The 19,426-nt window shown below is 38.7% G+C and overlaps 3 protein-coding genes across 3 annotated transcripts; 1 reads left to right on the top strand and 2 right to left on the bottom strand.

The window, feature by feature from the left end:
• Positions 1-1,423: 1,423 nt before the first annotated feature.
• LOC118116970 (adhesion G protein-coupled receptor F5) lies at positions 1,424-9,138 on the top strand. Its single transcript, XM_047341637.1, has 18 exons — positions 1,424-1,614; positions 1,998-2,058; positions 2,144-2,156; positions 2,259-2,381; positions 2,483-2,635; positions 2,737-2,843; positions 2,976-3,034; positions 3,129-3,253; positions 4,011-4,229; positions 5,238-5,489; positions 5,584-5,724; positions 5,977-6,091; positions 6,287-6,356; positions 6,582-6,761; positions 7,129-8,457; positions 8,545-8,586; positions 8,871-8,906; positions 9,000-9,138. The coding sequence occupies exons 1-18, from the start codon at positions 1,484-1,486 to the stop codon at positions 9,048-9,050; spliced, it is 3,207 nt and encodes a 1,068-aa protein (XP_047197593.1). The 5' UTR covers positions 1,424-1,483; the 3' UTR covers positions 9,051-9,138.
• On the bottom strand, positions 8,834-11,064 carry LOC118116971 (ankyrin repeat domain-containing protein 66). Its single transcript, XM_035168969.2, has 3 exons — positions 10,852-11,064; positions 9,661-9,889; positions 8,834-9,497 (listed from the first exon to the last, which is right to left on the bottom strand). Exons 1-3 carry the CDS (start codon positions 10,988-10,990, stop codon positions 9,362-9,364), a joined length of 504 nt encoding a protein of 167 aa, XP_035024860.2. The 5' UTR covers positions 10,991-11,064; the 3' UTR covers positions 8,834-9,361.
• Positions 11,065-11,643: 579 nt separating this feature from the next.
• Positions 11,644-17,560, bottom strand: LOC118116684 (tudor domain-containing 6). The gene is made up of 4 exons (XM_047341563.1): positions 17,497-17,560; positions 12,146-16,774; positions 11,972-12,045; positions 11,644-11,801 (listed from the first exon to the last, which is right to left on the bottom strand). The coding sequence occupies exons 2-3, from the start codon at positions 16,749-16,751 to the stop codon at positions 11,999-12,001; spliced, it is 4,653 nt and encodes a 1,550-aa protein (XP_047197519.1). The 5' UTR covers positions 16,752-16,774; positions 17,497-17,560; the 3' UTR covers positions 11,644-11,801; positions 11,972-11,998.
• Positions 17,561-19,426: the final 1,866 nt, after the last annotated feature.

Here is a 19,426-nt window from a genome sequence, read left to right as displayed (position 1 = left end):
TTTATATCAACAAATGTTTTATAACTGGATTTTCTACTGCACATACTTGACTGTTGTTCAGCACTACTGCAGCTTCATGAATGTTATTAGTGGAGTCTGGCTTTAATGCAGCTGAAACTGAAGAAAAAAAAACGTTTCTAATAAAGATTTTGTATTTAATATTTTCATAGTTTTTGCTCTTTTTGTGATAAAAACTTTTTAACCCTCAAGGCTCAATTGCATATGGAATGACGTGAGGCGAGTTACGTGTTAGTTTGAATCCTAAATAAGTCATAATGAACTCTTCAACAAACACACAAACAAAATATATTATATAAAATAAATACATACTTCAGGAGTTTGTGTTTATTCATTCAACCTTCCATCATTTAAATACTATTCAAATATCAAATTGAATGTGTTCTTGTGTCGTGGAATACCAGCAGTAAATTTGCATCAGTGGTGAAGCAGGTAGACTTTCTCACGCACCTGAAGGTGAATAAACTACATTTACAACGTACAGCAAATGTGCTGGAAATAAACCTTCAACTGGATTTCTGCAGCCTTTTAGTTTCATGAGTTTATGAAAAGAAACATTGGCTCGACGGAAACCTGCAGCGATGCTAGCAGCTCTGTGATGACTATCTGAATCAAATTTAATGGCAGTCTGTCCCATGATTGTTGAATCGTTTCACCCCTATACCACAAATGCCAAGTGCTACAAGTGCTAGAGGAGACGTCAGGAGATCACCTGGATCTATAGCATTAATCCACTGGGAACCCTGAAACTAAAAAGATATGTGCCAATCCATCTGGGACATGAACAAAAAATGATAAAAAGGTTTTCTTGACTGTCACCAAAATCATTATGGTACATCTTCAGGACAACATGAATGTTTGTACTAAATTGCAAACCAATAGCTGTTGGATAATCCCAATCCGGCAACAGATGATTACTATTTTATTATATTGTTTGTACAATTGGATAAGTGGTCAAAAAATAAGGTGCATAGATGTTCATGCTCTTTGAGTTTCTCTTAGTTGATTAAACTCAGACAATCAGAAAGAGCCGCCGAATATCATAAAGTGTGTGAAGTGATAAAACTAATGATAAGGAATCCAGCCAAAGTCTATTTTCCTTTTTATCACCCCTAAATGAAGTTTGACCTTTATGAAGGTCAGGACTGACCCTTGGGTGAAAACAGCCACCCTGTTCAGTTGACAGACCTTTGAGTGTCATTGTATAGAATATAGAATATATACATAATACATAAACTAATATTTATATTTACAATACATATCAACCAAAATACCTTAAAGATATTTACTTCTACATTGTTTCATATGAGTATTTCAAAATGCATCATACATAACAAACGTGTTTATATAGCCAGCTTCTTATCGCAAACACCATGTGTCTGTCTCATTTTTTGAAAGTCAAATGAGTCCTGAATAACAGCCTGTGTAATTTTGCATGACAACATGCAGTAACTGTTTTTTTTAAATGTACTCATGGAAAGTGACTGTGGTCTTGTGTTCTTTATCTCCCTGTGAGCGGCTGTGGCAGCATCAGCTCAGATTCTTTATCCTGAGATGCTGCTGTGATGGTTCAGTAATACAACCCGAGGAAAACAGGCGAGTATTCACTGTTGTCATGTTATTCTGCTACCTTTTAAACCTCCACTACTGTGTTATACATGTTTTGTATACTGCCTTTAAATGCTAAATAGGGAGACTAATTAAAACAAGGACTCTTTCCTGTGCTTGATATATTTGTTTGTGCTTAGATTGTGTTTTTAATGTTCTTCATCCTTCATGTATGTAAATGGTGAGGACAAAAGGTCCGAGACTACCATTAACTACCAAACTGAACATTATCAACTTCATAAAAGTAAAATAAATGGCAGCAGGTTGGATGGATGTACCTAATAAAGTGGTCATGGAGTGTCTATCATCAGTCATCTTGTTTACCAGAGTCCATTTCAAATTATTTGATTTTGGTTATTTATTATTTGCAGGAACATGAACAAGATGTGGGGCTTTATATTGCTCTATATCCTGGGGCTAAACATTTCTCAGGTTGGTCAGTAACACAGGATTCTACCTAAATTTCAACTGCAACATAAAATGACATCACATTAATGTTCTTATTTGACCTTCACAGGCAACTAGAGAAGGTAAGATGATTTATATGAGTTTAAAAATCAGCAAATCGTTTTTTTAGCCTTAATTTCTTGAAACGTCTTTTTCTTGATTTCTGTGTGTTCTGCACGTTTCAGCCCCCTCAACACAAATGTATTATGTCAAACTGACAATCGATAAAAGTGCCATCACAAACAACATGCTGCCGTCTAACCTGAGTGATTCCACCCGGCAAGTTGACGAACTTCATCTGACAACAAGTAAACCATTTTCTGATATTTAAATACTGCATGTTTCCATTGATTTAATTAAAGAAAAAGATCCCAGAGTAAAACTGTTGTGCTTTTTTTTCTCTAAAAAGCCTGTAAGGACGTTGTGGGTAAAAGAGAGTGTCGCTGCGAGTCAGGCCACAGATGGAGTGATAACGTGTGTCAGTCTAATTCCAAGTGTTGTGGCCACAACACGTGCACTTTCCCCGTAAAGTCGTCTCACGTGTGTGTTTCAACCAACACAGGTATTTTGCCTTTTTTTAACCTGTGTGTGTGTCTTTGTGTATCTGTGTGTTTATTTGCTGTACCAAGTATCACAAAGTTTGACATCTTCTGTTCTTCACAGTTACAATCAGAGGATCCATTCGAATACAGGGAACACGCTTTCATGATTGTCTGACAGACGAACACACAGAGGAATTTCAGAATTGTAATACCGAATTGTTACACGAGGTAAATAAAAGTATTTAAGTATCAATTCCATGTAAGGATCAGGAGTAATGTCACTAATTTAGGAATTTTATTTTTTCCAATACTATAATGACAAGTGAAAAGTTACGACGCAAAATAAATGTTTTTTTACAGATGAAAAAAGTCTACAGCACTTTGAGGGGATTTGACGTTTTAAAAATTACCAAATACAGGTATTTCTTTTTGATTATGAATAAAAAACTATTGTTTAATAGGATCTGTTTCAATATGTGACTGAAATATGCATTTTTTTTTTCTTCACTGAAGTTTTGGAAGCATTGTCGCAGATTTAGAAATGACAATCAGTAAAAACATGAGTCCACATGACCTGATCCAGAAATCAGAAATCCTAATCGCATCTCTGACGGCCTCACTCAATCTGGAAACTACAGGTAATTCAACCCCATGGGCTTATCGCAGAGCACTAATTTAAAATCCTACTTTTCCTCTTTAAATCGAGTCTTTAATCAAACAAAAATAACATTTAGACTCTTTTCAAAACTCATTATAATCTAACAAAGAACAGAAAATGAAAAATGACATAAATGTACATATACTTGGTTCAAAATATGGTACAAACTTAAATGTTTCTCACAGGAAGACTCTAGAATAACTTTATTGATTCCTTGACTCTTTGTTTACTGCCATCATTATAATTTTTTTTATAAAATATACATATGACACACAATAATATATTGCAGTTAGTATATATATTTATATATATAGTGGTTCAATAAACGCATACAAAAATACATATTTTTCTGAGTTAGGCTTTACATTGTTGAGTCAATTAAGAGTCTTTGAAGGTCCAGTGTAAGATTTAGGTGAAAGGAATCTGTTAGCAGAAATTTAATATAAAATATTCCTAGTTTTCACTAGTGTGTTTCAACTAAATTGTATGAATTGTTTCTTTACCCTAGAATGGACCCTTTATATTTAAATACTTTATATTTACATCTGGAGCGGGTCCTCTCTACGGAGGCCGCCATGTTTTTTACAGTAGTATTTTTACAAGGTATATTTCATTTACAGAAAGTGACGCAAAACTTTCCAAAGGACATTATGTCATGTTTCTATGCTTAGAGGAGCGCTGACAATATTCCAGTCAAGTCTCGCCTCAGGTTTGTTACCGATTCTTATTTCTCACAGGTGTCGTGGATTTAACGATGCCACACAACCCTGTGAAGTACGGCTCCCAGCAACAGCTCGTATGCACATCACAGGAGGATCTGAGCACCATGCCAGTGTGGTGGCAGAAGAAAGACAACGAAAAAGCATATTCCATAACTAACGGCACAGAGGCAGACATGACGTCAACAACGCGCACGTCCAGACTCACTCTCAAGAACATGTCAGCCTTCTGGGAAGGTATGTTTGTTTCAGTCTCAGTATTCAACATATTTATTTTTAAATAAATAAATAGTCATCGGTGGTGGAAGGTAACAAAGTACATCTAGTACTGTACTTGGGCACAATTTTGAGAACTTGTACTTTAATGATACATTTCCTTTTCAGAATACTTCACTGAGTTTTGGGGGTTCATTAAATCTGTCTGACAGCTTTATTGCTTTGCAGGTTAAATTAGTCTGTTTCAAGGATTTGTGTTAGCGTTAGTGTTGCTAATGTCCTCAAGTGATGGTTGGATGAGTCTGAAGACTAAATGTTGGAAAATGAATAAAGAATTGGTGTGTAAAGCTCAACATCTCAGCTGGAGATGCAACAAAACCAACGCTCCAGCTGTACTGTCTGCTGTTAAGTTGCATTGTGGGTAATGTAGGCAGCACGTTTTAAGGAAGGAGAATGAATGGAACAAAATGGAATGTAAAGTTGTTTGAAATTGTTCATTGTTTACATTTATCAATCAGCTGCATGGTTGTGTATATGGTGCTGCCACTCAGACATGCTAATTTGTCACAGTGGCCACTTGTGGTATTGCAATTGAATCCCCTGCTGCCCAAAAAGTATTTTCCCCTGTAAGAGGAAACACACCTGGAAGGCAGATAACCTAGTTAAGTATGTAGTTTCTATAATACAATCAAGATTAAAGTCGAGCAATTAGCAATAATATTTCCCCCAGGAGTTGGTGGAGACCAAAACAAAGCAAAAAAAACAACGCATTTGTGTCCCTACAGATTTGCGATATAATCGCAAAAGGTGACAATACGTTAGCGCTGTGTTTACAGCTGGTTTCCTCACCGTTGTACGACCTTGGGATAAAAGTTTGATTCATAGAAATAAAATTGAAGAATGAGTTTTTTTCTGGTTAAATTACTAATATCTTGTAGAAGAGGGACTCACTTTGTCTATTTTTGTCACAATCTAAATCAGAATAGTCACAACATTTTAACTGTCATCCCTATCTGTTTTTTTTCTCAGGACAGTACGCATGTGAATTCCATCAAAAGAAAGGATCATTATACATAAATCACAGTGCCAGTGCCGTAATGGACGTAGCTCTCCTGCCAAACATTTTCATCACCACAGTCCCAGAATTTCCACGCTGTCGCACCATGGAGGATTTACCAGGAGTAAGAGGCAAATGTTTGATTAGGGAGGACAATGAAACTTATACCGTGACATGGACAAGTCAAGACATGCATGCGAAAATTATTCCATTAAAAGCCGATTGTAAGTACATTTTCTTGAACTCATCTTCATTGCCCATTGAGTCTTTCGCAAGCTTATGATGAAATGACATGTGATGCCTTTGTGATCCCTGCAGACTCCTCTGGAGAAGCTGTTTATGCAGCTGAGACAGTGGTCGGCTGCAACTCACCTAACCAAAGACCGAAGCTAACGTGCACATTTCACAACAGACTCAATCAGACGAGAGACGCGTCATTTGATATCAATATCATATATGGTAATAAGGTTTCTCTGACATCAGGGTCTAACATAATAATATATCTCTTTTTGCCATATTATATCTCTGTGTGTATTTCATATAGTGCCGCAATGAAGTTCAAGATACAGCATGTTTGTTACTTTTAGCGAACTTAGCGAATATCTTAATTTACTGCCCCCTTCTAGCATAAAGTATTTTATCATGTTATTGATTCAGTTATCGTATGTAATGAATGATAAATCAAGCCACAGCATTTTTATTTTTAAACAGTTGGAGAAAGTTTCTGTGAAGCAGAAGGTGACTGGGGAGAAGCCAAAGCTGGGTTCACTGCAGTGTTACAGTGCAAGAACACAGACGGACTAAGACAAAGGAAATGCAGTGATAAGTAGGCCTGCAACTAACCATTAATCCTTTTTTTTTTTTTAAATCAATAAATGATGTTCCATTTATTTTTCAGATTTATCAATTCAAAGTTTGTTATGTTTGTATAAAATAACTTGAATGATTAATCAATAATCATATTTGCTGATGGAATATTTTCTTTTGATTGACTAATCAGCTAATGAACTTATCATTCCAGCTCTACATGGGAACAGGAGGAAGCAGACTGTGTAAACAGCGATGTGTCAATGTTGCTGCGCTCTGCACAGGTAAGCCACATTTAAAAAAAAAAAAAAAGCATATTCTGGTTTTCAAAAGAGATCACATACTATCGGCATTAAACACACATCACGAAATTATATTTTTATGGAAGGGATTGTTAAGTTTTTATTTATCACACTGTTATGGAGATTATAACTCCTTGGTGGTTGTTGTCGATTTCCTTCTTGACATGAATTAATTGTCACAAATAAAAAATATCATTGTTGTTACAGATTGTTGCCTTCGGACGTGGCTCCTTAAATGAAAATGCTGCAGAAGTATTTAACCGCCTTGGTAATGTCACTAATAACTCAATGGCTATCAACACCGTGTCCAACGTGAAGGCAACGGTGGATGTACTCGGTGTTTTGAGTCAACAGCAAAGGCTCAGGCTGAATGGATCAGGAGTGGATGTAAGTATCTCAGACGATGGGTTGGAACTGATATGGGGAGGAAAGGGAATTACCTGTACCTTTTATGTAAAGATCTAAACTTCAACATGAATTTCATGAAACTTAAACACATTTTGATACCATTTATGGTGGATATTTGTGCTCCAACATATTGATATTTAATAAAGTCATCTGTGTGTATGTTGTTTTTTATTGTGGAGTCAGCCTTTCCTGTACTGGGTTCAAATTGCCCTCACATTCCACAAAGTATTGTAGTATTTTAGTACAAATACATCAAAACCAATGTCAACTTATTGTTCCCAATAAATAGGCGACAGGCATTTTCTAACTTTGTGCAGACTAGTACTGACAAGTGTCTCTTTTTCAGGGCTTTCTGAAATCATCCAGCAACTTGATGGAGAAGTCTCTTGAGAAAACATGGACCGAAAAAAAAAATGATGGAAATTTGTCATTGGCTGAGACATATATAAGTTCTGTTGAGAAATTAATTGAGGCGGCAAACATTACGACTAACAACACACTAAAAAATATAGAGGTGGCCACGTGTAATAAAGAGCAGGGGTCTGGATGTACCAACACTGCCTTCGGTGTCACTGTCGATTTTGATAGTTCAGACAATGGCAGCGTGGCAACAGCTGGATTTAAACAACTGGAGAACTATTTGCCCCACAGAGATGAGAAGTACGGGGTCAACAGCATTGTTGTGATGACAACCACTCAAAAGAATCACTCGGGTTCAGTCGTGGTTAAAATTAAATTCCCGTTGCTCCGTCCAAGGCCTCGCAACGTAGAGATGAAGTGTGTCTCATGGGAGTACGCCACCAGACAATGGTCACCGCATGGATGTGAATGGATGGGTCCTCATGATGATGGACACTGTGTTTGCAGCCATTTGTCATCATTTGCCATTTTAATGGCTAGGGATCCAATAGTTCTCCCAGGGATGGCTGAGATAACCATCGTTGGACTGTCTCTATCAGTCATGTCTCTAGTTATTAATCTTGTAATAGAACTGATCGTCTGGAGGGCTGTAGTTAAAACAAATACTCGATATCTACGGCACGTTGCCCAGGTAAACATTTCTCTATGTTTGCTAGTCGCAGATTGCTGCTTTTTAGCATCTTTCAAGCCACATAAAATTCCCGAAATCTGGTGTAAGGCCTTGGTGATGTTGAAGCATTTCTGTTACTTGTCCATGTTCTTTTGGATGTTGTGTCTGAGCAGCACGCTTCTTCATCAAACAGTTTTCCTGTTCCACAATATGAGCAAGAAGATTTACATTAGGTTCTACATAAGCCTGGGCTACGCATGTCCGCTACTTATCGTTTTGATCACATTCCTTACTAACAGCGGTGGTGCTGAGGGCGTGTACTTCTCCAAAGAAACCTGTTGGCTGGTTTATAGTGGACTTTTTCGTGGGTCCATCCACACATTTATCATACCAGTCGGTACAATTATTATCGTCAACGTGTTCTCCATGGTGGTGGTAATCATGAAGCTTTTGGATCACCCTAAGAATGCAGGAGCACCTGATGACAGATCTGCTGCCAAATCTGTCATGAGGACCGTTATTCTTCTGACTCCGATCTTTGGTGTCACTTGGATCTTTGGATTTGGTGTAACTATTGTCGACCTCTCATCTGGAATCGCAGCCTCTTTGGTCAACTATGTCTTTATCCTGCTGAACTCATTTCAGGTATACTTCACTTAATCCTTAACTTGACATCTTAACAAGTACCATTAAGTATTTCTTGTTCAGTAACCTATGTCATTTCATTTACAGGGTTTGTTTATTTTGTTAATCACATTCCTGGGGGACAATCTGGTAAGACAGTTTTAAATTACTTTCATGTGCAATTTGAGATTAGTGAGCAAATATTCAATTGTTTCCCTGTCTGTGCTTAAAATGGTCATTATTGGACACTTTTCCCAAATACTTGGGGAGAAATATTAAAAAATTGCAGCCACTTTCAAATTACGGGCTTTTATCCAAAGTACACCACATTTTCATGAGTTAGACATTTTGACAAATATCAAATTTGTCAAAATAAATGTCATCCACCACAAACAGGTCTTGTCAATAAATATGTTTTAATCCCATTTTGACAGACCCGTGAAGCACTGCTAAAACATCTGAAAAAAAGGGTAAGCGTACAACGACGGGGTTTAGTTGTGATTATGTAAAACACAACAATGACTGTTAATTATTTGTACATATCCTTCTCCTCTGCTCTCCAGGCATCCGTCGGTGACAGCTCCATGACGTTGGACACAACATTGAAGAAGTGAAAATCTTCTCGAATACGTTTCCTCTCAAATAACGACAAACTACACGATTGAGCGTAGTAAGCTACATTAATCTTGATGCAATTGTTTTGATGTTTCCTTTGGTTCTATTGCCTGTGATACAATTTTAAATGATATTTCAATGTTAGTAGATGCGTTTTTGACAGGAAAAGTTCCAAAGCTGTTTTATATGATAATACTGTTTGTTATATATTTCTCACTGCACTGGGAAGTCACAGTAACACTCTCAACTGAAAGGCTACAAGGATGTAACTCATGTTGACATGTTGTTACGTGACGGTGAGCTGGGGCCATCATCTGAACGTTGCTGTTAGAGATCCTCTCGCTTCATTTTCTTTGCCGTGATCTGCCCACTCCTCATCTGTGTCGTCCAGTGAAATCCCTTTCTCGGCCGCCATCTTGCGGTAGGCCTGGCACTCGATCTCTGCCCTGCAACACACAAAAAAGGACAACATGTAAAAGTTGTATCATGAAGTTATTGGCCTGTGTGTTTAAAAGAAAAGTTTACTTAAATAATGACAAGTGGGAAAATCATGGAAATGTGGTGCACAGGCTGAAATACAAAACAAAAGAAGAAGAGATGTTTAGATACTTTTTAAGGAATCGAACGCAGTCCTGGTGTCCATATATTTCGGCTATCCGCACTGGTTTGTCTCCCCAGCAGTCCTCCTTGTCTATAGGAGCGTGGAAGTAGTGCAGCAGCCGCAGCGCAGCCAGTCGGCCGGACTCTGCAGCAAAGTGAGCAGGAGTCCATCCGTGCTCCGTCCTCAGACTGGGCCTTGCTCCGTGCTCAATGAGGATCCTGACTGTTTCTGTGTGTCCTGTGGAAACGCCAGCAAGGTGTGATCTGATGCATGTGTTAAAGAATGTTTTATTATCCAGCCTGTTAAAAACTAATTCTCACCACTGCAAGACGAGACTACACACAACAAACAATGAAAATATTCTAGATGATCAGGGCATCTTGGCTGAACATTTGTTTTTACTTTAAACTGAAATACTTCTTTTAATGTATTAAAAATAGTTTAAATTAAGATTTTCTTTTTAACTATAATTTACGTGTTATTGAATTTGTGTTTTCTTGGTTTATGTTAGCATCAAAAACCTTTGGGATTTTACATTTCTTTACAATTTACATTTACCGTGAAAAAACAATATACGGATTTCGGAAAATGGGAACTAATGTGCAGATTGATATAGATTGTATTTCGTGTCATGTTATGGGTGGTCGGTTGTATGTGAATATTTGTAATGCTATTATTTTAACAGTTGTAGAGCTTTGTTGGTAAAGACAAAAAATCTTGACTAACTGGCTCAAAACCCTGCTGATATTTTATTGTTGAAGTCAAGCAAAATCATACTTTTTAAGGGTTGATATTATTTTAAAGAAATATAATAATTGTAGAATTATAGCATTTTCTTTATTTGATAAATATTGTATTGTATTTTTAAGTGTATGATGAAATACAATTTATTTGTTGATTTTTATGGTGTTGAAAATAATGAAAACCCAGTGATTCACTATAAATAATAAAACTGACAATTTGTCGCAAAAAAACATGTTCTGATAAAGCCTTTGTTTTTGAAAGGTATATTTTAGATTTTTATTGTCGATTTTCAGATTCAAAACATAACTTCAACAACCAACTACACTGAATGAGAGAGAAAGCCCACAAAGGTCTTTTTGGACATGTACACACACACAGCAACAAAGCTTTTTGAATGACGACACTTGAAACTAGTGATAGCAGGTGAAAGGGGAAACGGATCCACCACCATCTACCTTTGGCTGCTGCCCAGTGCAGAGGGGTCTTGTGGCTCCAGTCGATGTCCCTCTGGTCGGGGCTGCACTTGTTCTGCCTCAGAATATCCTCGACTCCCTGTAAGTCTCCGGCTGCGGCAGCTTGGTGCAACTCTGTCATTTTGTTACTGAGGTCTCCCGGCAACAGCCGAGCAACACAACATGAAGTCCAGCTCCTGTAACCTGAGCCTGTGAACAGTGATGCTGCCTCCTGGCTGCTGCAGACAAAAAACTATGTTGGAAGTACGTGAAATGTTGAAATTCAACTCAGTGAGCAAATAAACTTAGGAAGAATTAGCTTTTTAAAACTTTGCAAATACAGAATTTAAGCTCGTGACTGTGAGGCTAATCGACCTTTGCTCAAAGAAGCTATCATTAGGAGGTGCATATTTAATTTTTGACTGGCAAATCAAGTGAAATAGTTTATAATTACTTAAAACATACAAGGGCTAGAAATATCTTAAGTTTGTTCATGAGCTGCAAGCACTGTCGGCTCGGCCGCCAGGGGCAGTTTGGGGTTCAGTATCTTGCCCATGGACACTTTGGGGGAGACGTGGATCGAACTGCCGACCTTCTGGTTAGTGGACAAACGGCTCTATCTGCCTCCTTTTATTCCAATGACAGATCTATTATATGTAGGAAAAAAAACAAAACTGACCCAGGACCTGCAAATATGTTACTTTCTGCTTGAAAAATGTCCATAGCTTAAAAAGCCTGCAAAAGAGCTTGTTCAAATGTGAAGAATCCATTTAAAAAAATTAGGTCCCAAACTTGTTCATTCAGGTCTGTTTATTGACACAAATTAACTACATGACAAGAACATGTCATCTTGTTCATGACATAAGAGAACATTTTGAAACATGAAGGCAAACATGTTCTCATGAGTCGAGAACTCTCCGTTAAGAGTAGGGTTCTCCACGAGCAGCGAAGAGCTGAAAGAAATGAGCACAAGGATTAGAGCACATTTTCAAAGCAGAAACATTTTTGAGCTTCCATTCATATCCAATATCTGGAAATTTACTTTGCAGATATATTTGATTACATGCCCTTAATGAGTAATTCAACACTAACATCCTCATGATATGTACAAGGTAAGTCCTACCATTCATTTGCTGGCTTTTTCATTATCTTAAACTCCAACAACCTCATACGTGGGCTTGGTTTCATCCTGATGCACTAAAGATTAAAGAGAAAATGGTCATAAAATAAAATCAGGAAATATGAAAGTTATTAAAAACCTCATTAAATGCGTATTTTATAAAGTATAGTCTCTGACCTGATTCAAAACCTTCTGCCAAGGCAGGATCTTGGTGTAATCCCTTCCAGTATTTCTCCATCACCTCATTTACAACCACCCCCTCGCACTCAAGCTCCACTGCATACTGAGGAAGATCCATCTCCGAATGATCCTCCATGTTCAAAACCGTCACTCTGAGGGGTTTATCCACCAGGAGATTGTAGAAGTCATCGTATACTTGGTCGTCCCAGCTGCCCTTTGACTCATCAAATCCATTCAAAGAGCACAGAAAGGCCTGAGGAGCCACATCCAGCAGAGTCTGAGGCAGTGATCTCACGTTATTGATGTCAATGTCAGACTCATTTCCATAGTCTATAAACACAACATGAAGACTATAGTCAGTTCTGTGAATTACCCGAGCTCGATACCACCGATTGTCACTCGGAAAAAAAGCAAGGCATGGACTGCCAGGACCAAGAGTCTCTGGGGAAACCGTGTCCTGCTGTGCTTGTCCCGCTTCCTGAGCAAGAATAGACAATTTGTTGAGATCCTCAGAGTTGGTGTATTGACACCAGAAGAAACAGGGCTCCACTACACAAGAGGCATAAACATTCTCTGCTTGGTTTTTGCATATTTCCGGTTTCTTGTACATGCAAGTATTTGGTTTTTCTTCAGAATCATGAAGTTGTATCTGGTTGGACTCAGTTTCACTAACCTGGAGAGAGTCTTTTGTTCGAGGGCTCTCAGTCATAACTTGTTCCGTGGCAACAGGCTTCCAATATTTCTGCATTGTATCATTTACAACCAGGTTTTCACACTCTAGTTGGACTGAATACTGAGGAAGATCCATCTCGGAATGATCCTCCATGTTCAAAACTGTCACTCTGAGGGGTTTATCCACCAGGAGATTGTAGAAGTCATCGTATACTTGGTCGTCCCAGCTGCCCTTTGACTCATCAAATCCATTCAAAGAGCACAGAAAGGCCTGAGGAGCCACATCCAGCAGAGTCTGAGGCAGTGATCTCACGTTCTTGATGTCAATGTCAGACTCATTTCCATAGTCTATAAACACAACATGAAGACTATCGTCAGTTCTGTGAATTACCCGAGCTCGATACCACTGATTGTCACTGGAAAAAAAAGCAAGGCATGGACTGCCAGGACCAAGAGTCTCTGGGGAAACCGTGTCCTGCTGTGCTTGTCCCGCTTCCTGAGCAAGAATAGACAATTTGTTGAGATCCTCAGAGTTGGTGTATTGACACCAGAAGAAACAGGGCTCCACTACACAAGAGGCATAAACACTCTCTGCCTGGTTTTTGCATATTTCCGGTTTCTTGTACACGCAAGTATTTGGTTTTTCTTTAGAATCATGGAGTTCTGTCTGGTCGGACAAAGTTTCACTAACCTGGAGAGAGTCTTTTGTTCGAGGGCTCTCAGTCATAACTTGTTCCTCGGCAACAGGCTTCCAATATTTCTGCATTGTATCGTTTACAACCACATTTTCACACTCTAGTTGGACTGAATACTGAGGAAGATCCATCTCGGAATGATCCTCCATGTTCAAAACTGTCACTCTGAGGGCTTTATCCACCAGGAGATTGTAGAAGTCATCGTATGCTTGGTCGTCCCAGCTGCCCTTTGACTCATCAAATCCATTCAAAGAGCACAGAAAGGCCTGAGGAGCCACATCCAGCAGAGTCTGAGGCAGTGATCTCACGTTCTTGATGTCAATGTCAGACTCATTTCCATAGTCTATAAAAACAACTTGAAGACTATTGTCAGTTCTGTGAATTACCCGAGCTCGATACCACCGATTGTCACTGGGAAAAAAAGCAAGGCATGGACTGCCAGGACCAAGAGTCTCTGGGGAAACCGTGTCCTGCTGTGCTTGTCCTGCTTCCTGAGCAAGAATTGACAATTTGTTGAGATCCTCTGTGTTGGCATACTGGCACCAAAAGAAATGTGGTTCAACAACGCAGGACGCATACACCTCCTCTGTCTCCTTATGTAAAATGTTTGGCTCCTTGTACATGCAGATATTCACGCTTTCCTCAAGGCAAGGAGACAGGGAAAGTTGTGTTATTTCTGAGTTACTGTGATTTCCTTCTATCAAAGTCTCCGCCAACACAAATTCATTTTCCACGACAATCACATCCAAAGTCTTTTCATATTCAGTCTCTGTTGCAGAGACATTAGATAAAGATTCTGAATTGATCTTTACCTCATCTCTAGGACACATTTCATTGTCGCTATGGTCGTTATTTTCCTCTGTTGTCTTTGTTAATACTGACACATTCATGGGGGCTGGCTTTGAGCAATATTCATTTGGCACACGGGACTGTTCTGGGCTTTTAGAAGACAGCTGGTCAGTCTGCTGGATGAAACCAGTCGTATTTTGTTGTGCCATCTTTGATATCCTCTCTCTGACTAGCACATTTACATGTTGGGCTCCATTAAACAGTTCAACAAGTAGCTTCCCTCTATCCCCTTTTGATACGACTAAAATGGCCAAATTTTGGTCAGTGGCAGAATTTGCAAACCACTGGTTAACTTCCTGTGGCACTTCTGCTGGCACCTCAAACAGTCCCAGTGGAACAGCCAGCACAGGGACAGACCTGGCAAAACCTCCCTCGGAGGGAAAAGGGCATATATCAGATTTATCAACTGCAAGTGTATCACCGTAATCCACAAAGTGCACTTTAAGTTTTGGGGACATTTCTACTATTTGACCTCTGTGCCACTGATCATCATGGTGCCTAGCAAAGCAAATGCTACTAAGTCCGAGAGGGTGATCTGTGCACTGCGGCTCGCCAGTTAGTTGTTTAATATCTTCCATCACATCGGCTAACAAATGAGAATTCCTGACTAGTTGGCAGTAGAAGTGACCAACACTCTCTGAACTGGTTACACACACTTTCTCTTTCCCACCCACCTCAATATTGTGTGTGGAGTAATTGTATGCGTCTAATGGGACCTGTGGAGGAGTTTGAATGCAAGCTTCTGTCTGCGCACATTTCTGGGCCAAAAGCTGGCATACACTGTGAGCTGGTGTTTCTATATCGACCATGTTGAGCAGCAGACCTTCTTCGTCAGATGTCACTCCGCCACAGGTCCCTGCTACTTTAATTTTACCTCCCACTGTATTATCATCGAAATCATGCTCACTGTTGTCTGAATGTTCTAAGCACACAGGATCATCAGTGCTAGTCGTGGATACATCAGCCGAACTGCTATTGCTGTTTAGATTTTGGTCGGACGGCAAAGTTTGACCTAGTAAATCATCAACATTTACACTGACTGTGTTTTGTAAATCTTGTTCATCTCCAAGTGAACTGAGGGGAATGGAAACTATTTCATCTTCATCCTTTGAGGCTGGAAAAAGTCCTACCTTCTCTAAAAAACAACCGTTTATGCATTCGGCATTAGCTGTATAGAGCGTGACACGATAGACATCTTGAGATATATCGTGGTGGTCAAACTTGGCCATTAATGTCTGGTGGAGAATCAGTGATTTCAGGTATTCAACCTGGTCTGGAGTCCATTCAGTGCCGTTACCATTTAGTCCATTAAGAGAACAAACATATGTGACAACTGGCATTCTCAGGAATTTTCCATGCAGTGGTCTGATGTCTCTGACTGGGACTAATTCAGTTTTTCCTTCATCCACGTGCAAGACTTCTACAGCACCATCGTCGGTCATGATGCTTTGCTTCAACAACGAGCGATGCCATCTGCCGTTCACATCTCTAGCAGCGCATGGATCCCCGCAGGTCTGTGGTCGCACCTCTCCAAACTCTGAACTCTCTCGATAGTGCTGCTGGATCTGTTCTGATAATATCTTCAGGGCCTTGGAGAAAATTAGGAGTCTGCAGAAAATGCTGTGTGGATCAGTTACCTCTGTAACAGTTACAGTTTCAAATGTGTCGATTAACAGTTCTGGGTATAAGTATTGGTCATGTTTCTCAAGTTGACAGCGAACCTTCAAATTCTGTTCCTGAGTTGTGCGGTAGGCCTCAGACGCCTCTCCTTTGAGTAAATGTATACATTTCAGTACAAGGCTTTTAAAGTCCTCCCCTGGGATGGTCTTCGGAACTCCCACGTCACAGATGTACTCGGAAATGTTCGGAATGTCAAGGATAATTTTCCTGGCATCCTCTGGCATCAGCACATGTTGAACCATTCCCTTAAATTTATTGCCGGGAAGAGACTTCAAAAACTTTGTGGCTCTTTCTGGCAAATTGTTCTCCGGGAAGATGACGTTTGCGAGTATACAAGACTCGATCTCAGGAGGAAGGAGAGAACTGTCACTGTGGGCCCACGCTAAGGCTTCACTTGTAGCGATGTGGGGCTCTCCGTGGTCAATTAGAAAAACATTGTACGCGTCACTTCGAATTGATACAATCCGAGCTCTATGCCACGTGTCACTGATGCAGGCCAAACACAGGTCCCCTGGTTTTCCTTCTGATCCATAAAACTTCCTTTTAGGGATCTGAATTTCCTGTTTCATCTGCTCATAAATATGCTTTCTTTCATCATCCATGTTAACCCACAATTCCACAAGACCACAGCTGGGGTTTAGGTTTACCCTCGTGATAAGAAGATGTACTTCTAATCCTGGTGATGGAAGCCCAGGAATCGAACACATTGTGGAGCCCAGAGCAAATACACCTTCAAAAATAAAACAAAAATTGTATTAATTTTTAAGAAACACGGTCATTTCAGTTGTTAGTCATCATATTAATCAATTTCTAGTGCTGATCTTTAATCATTTTATAATATTTTATTTAATCTTTTACTATTTTTTTATCTGTAACATTTTTTTATTTCTGTATCTGTGCTCTATTGCTGTTTTTTTACCTAACAATTTAATTTATAAAATGTTTAATTTAATTCATAATTTAAGAGATACAAATTAATGTGAAACAAAGAACTTCAGAAGCATGTCTCATGTTTACCATTTGAATTAATCTACACAACTATAAAACTACACAAACGCCCCTCATTAAAAGTTGAATATTTCAGCTAGAATATTCGAATATTTCAATTAGTTTTGAGAACTTGGGGAAATCCTGATTCATTTTACCCCCAAAATACAAAGATAATAACCAAATAAATAAATAATAACATAATATATATATTAAAATAATAAATGTCCATAACATAATCATGATCCTACGCTTCTACACAGCTTTGTTTGGGGTGAAATGCACTTCGATGCTTTTAAATAATGATATTTATTATACGAGATGTTCAGCTGAACACACGCTTTTCGTCGCTTTTCACGTGTGTTTACAGGACCTCACGTTTACCTCGATGAAGTAACAGCTACTTGGAACAAGAAGCGAACACGTGGCGCCAGGAAACAATTCAGATTCCTCATGTTTTCTCACCGTGTTGGTTTCAGAAGTCGTTGATTTTAGATGCGGTTGAATGGCAGGAGGAGGGGGCGGGACCTTACCTGGGTTTATAAAGGCTGAGATGACACACCTTCCTCTGTGGGCGATGTCCCTCCCTCGACTGAGCAGGAGGTTTGGAGTCGATCCACTTGTCCTGACGATGTTTTGTATTCGCAGGCTTCACACACAGACTGTCACACGTCGGTGGGTAAAGTTTACAACATAAATAATGCTCAAGTTTGTCAAGTTGTGTAGTTGTGTAGTTGTAGTCTTGAGAACAGTGGTCACTTCTCCCAGGGGTTCCTGAATGCAGCAGACAGAGATGGAAGAAGCAGCTTTTTACCTAAAAATACCTACAACCTGTTTTATGACGCATTATATCTTGAACATGTAGAACTCTATTATATTTTGTATTTATAAATATATAAATTAAGTCCAAATATATCAATTATAGTATAAATTAGGTGTAAAACAAATTGAAACATAAAACCTAAATTAAATGTTTCTATAATAATAAAAGCTTTTTTTTTCTGTTGCTGCTTGTTAACTCCACCAAGAATGTTATGTTTATTTACCTGTTTGAATTATTTGTTAGAGGGATTCAGCAAAATGTGCTAAACACTTTCTTTAAATTCAACATAGGATGTCTATCAACATTTTTGTTAAAAGCTTAGGGAATTTTGCACAGATTTTAATTTCCCACTGTTTAAGATTATGCATATATATAATTCTAATCTGTTCATTGTGTATTTATTTGCATTCAGTCATTTATTCTAACTGTGAATCAATGTCTGTCAAATGCTTTTTCTTGCAGTGATTAAATCCCTCGTCTTTGTTCTTTCCCATTTAATTCTCAGGTGGGTTTTATTCTGCTCCCTAGTACGGTAGATATAACAATGAAACTGAGAAACAGGAGCAGATCCTTATCAAAGGGATTTCTGAGGCGACTGCATCTCCATCGAGCTTCAGATCACAAGGGATGGAGGTCGGGCCTTCAAGTAAAAGAACAAATCCGGTGACTTTCCTGACTTGCCGATTCTCTCCATGCCAGGTCGAGTATGTCACAGTCGTAGTAAATTTCAGATACTTCAAACAATCTCGGTTGTGAAGACAGTTCGCCTCGTCTCCCAGCGCTGTATACATTCTTTACTCTTGGCCAGGAGTCACCCCCCTATAAACTTACACGCATGCATTTTATATGCGTAAGCACCGTTTCACCATCCGTGTCTTGTATTTACATTCACATTTACATGTGAGCTGTAAATGTCACAGAGTTGGTTTATAAATAGAAGGACCTGGAACTGGGCTCACCATTATACAAGTTACTGGTGAAATTCATGAGCAGCAGGAAAGGTTTTAAGCCCAAGAGTATTAACTGGCTTTAACCTTAGGTACACAATTAATCTAACTTTGCTTCTGTCCTCCTCATTTCTTTTTTTAATGTGGCTAAAGCAAAATAAAATTTCAATTGACTGATGAAATTCATAGATTAACGTGACAGTTATTTGGTAGATTCATCTATTTATAATTATTATTGTCATTATGTTATAGTTTCCTGCAGCTCAATGTGATCTATTCAAAGCTTGTTTTATGTGACCATCAGTCTCAAAGAAAGTCAGTTCACTGTCATAAATATCTAAGAAATGCAGCAGATCCTCATGTTTGAGAAGCTGGAATCATTTGGCACTTTTAGTTGAAGAAAATCTAAATTATAAATTTGAATCCTGTCATTTTTGCTGCTCTACTTGTGGTAAACTAAAGGGTGTCCTGCAGCTTGGACTCATACTGTTACTCGTTATCATGTATTTAGGACAACTTGTTTCAAACAAGAAGGAGGAACTGACCGACATTTGATACACTGATAATATTAATATAATCTTGTGATATATTAGCTTTGATCATTCACTGCAGACATATTTAGACT

This window comes from Hippoglossus stenolepis, chromosome 10 (genome assembly GCF_022539355.2).
Source record: "Hippoglossus stenolepis isolate QCI-W04-F060 chromosome 10, HSTE1.2, whole genome shotgun sequence".
Classification (NCBI taxonomy): Eukaryota; Metazoa; Chordata; class Actinopteri; order Pleuronectiformes; family Pleuronectidae; genus Hippoglossus; species Hippoglossus stenolepis.
This window is presented reverse-complemented; position numbering and strand designations above follow the sequence as displayed.

What these genes read in the sequence shown, in the direction of transcription:
- LOC118116970 (XM_047341637.1), top strand. Translation starts at nt 1,484, where the DNA reads ATGTACTCATGGAAAGTGACTGTGGTCTTGTGTTCTTTATCTCCCTGT. An exon ending in TTAAAAATTACCAAATACAG is followed by an intron (nt 3,035 to 3,128) that starts GTATTTCTTTTT and finishes TCTTCACTGAAG; the next exon opens with TTTTGGAAGCATTGTCGCAG. An exon ending in TATTCCATTAAAAGCCGATT is followed by an intron (nt 5,490 to 5,583) that starts GTAAGTACATTT and finishes TGATCCCTGCAG; the next exon opens with ACTCCTCTGGAGAAGCTGTT.
- LOC118116971 (XM_035168969.2), bottom strand. Translation starts at nt 10,990, where the DNA reads ATGACAGAGTTGCACCAAGCTGCCGCAGCCGGAGACTTACAGGGAGTC. An exon ending in GCACTGGGCAGCAGCCAAAG is followed by an intron (nt 9,890 to 10,851) that starts GTAGATGGTGGT and finishes GCGTTTCCACAG; the next exon opens with GACACACAGAAACAGTCAGG. An exon ending in TGCGTTCGATTCCTTAAAAA is followed by an intron (nt 9,498 to 9,660) that starts GTATCTAAACAT and finishes TGTGTGTTGCAG; the next exon opens with GGCAGAGATCGAGTGCCAGG.
- LOC118116684 (XM_047341563.1), bottom strand. Translation starts at nt 16,751, where the DNA reads ATGTGTTCGATTCCTGGGCTTCCATCACCAGGATTAGAAGTACATCTT. An exon ending in GGCAGAAGGTTTTGAATCAG is followed by an intron (nt 12,046 to 12,145) that starts GTCAGAGACTAT and finishes TTTAATCTTTAG; the next exon opens with TGCATCAGGATGAAACCAAG.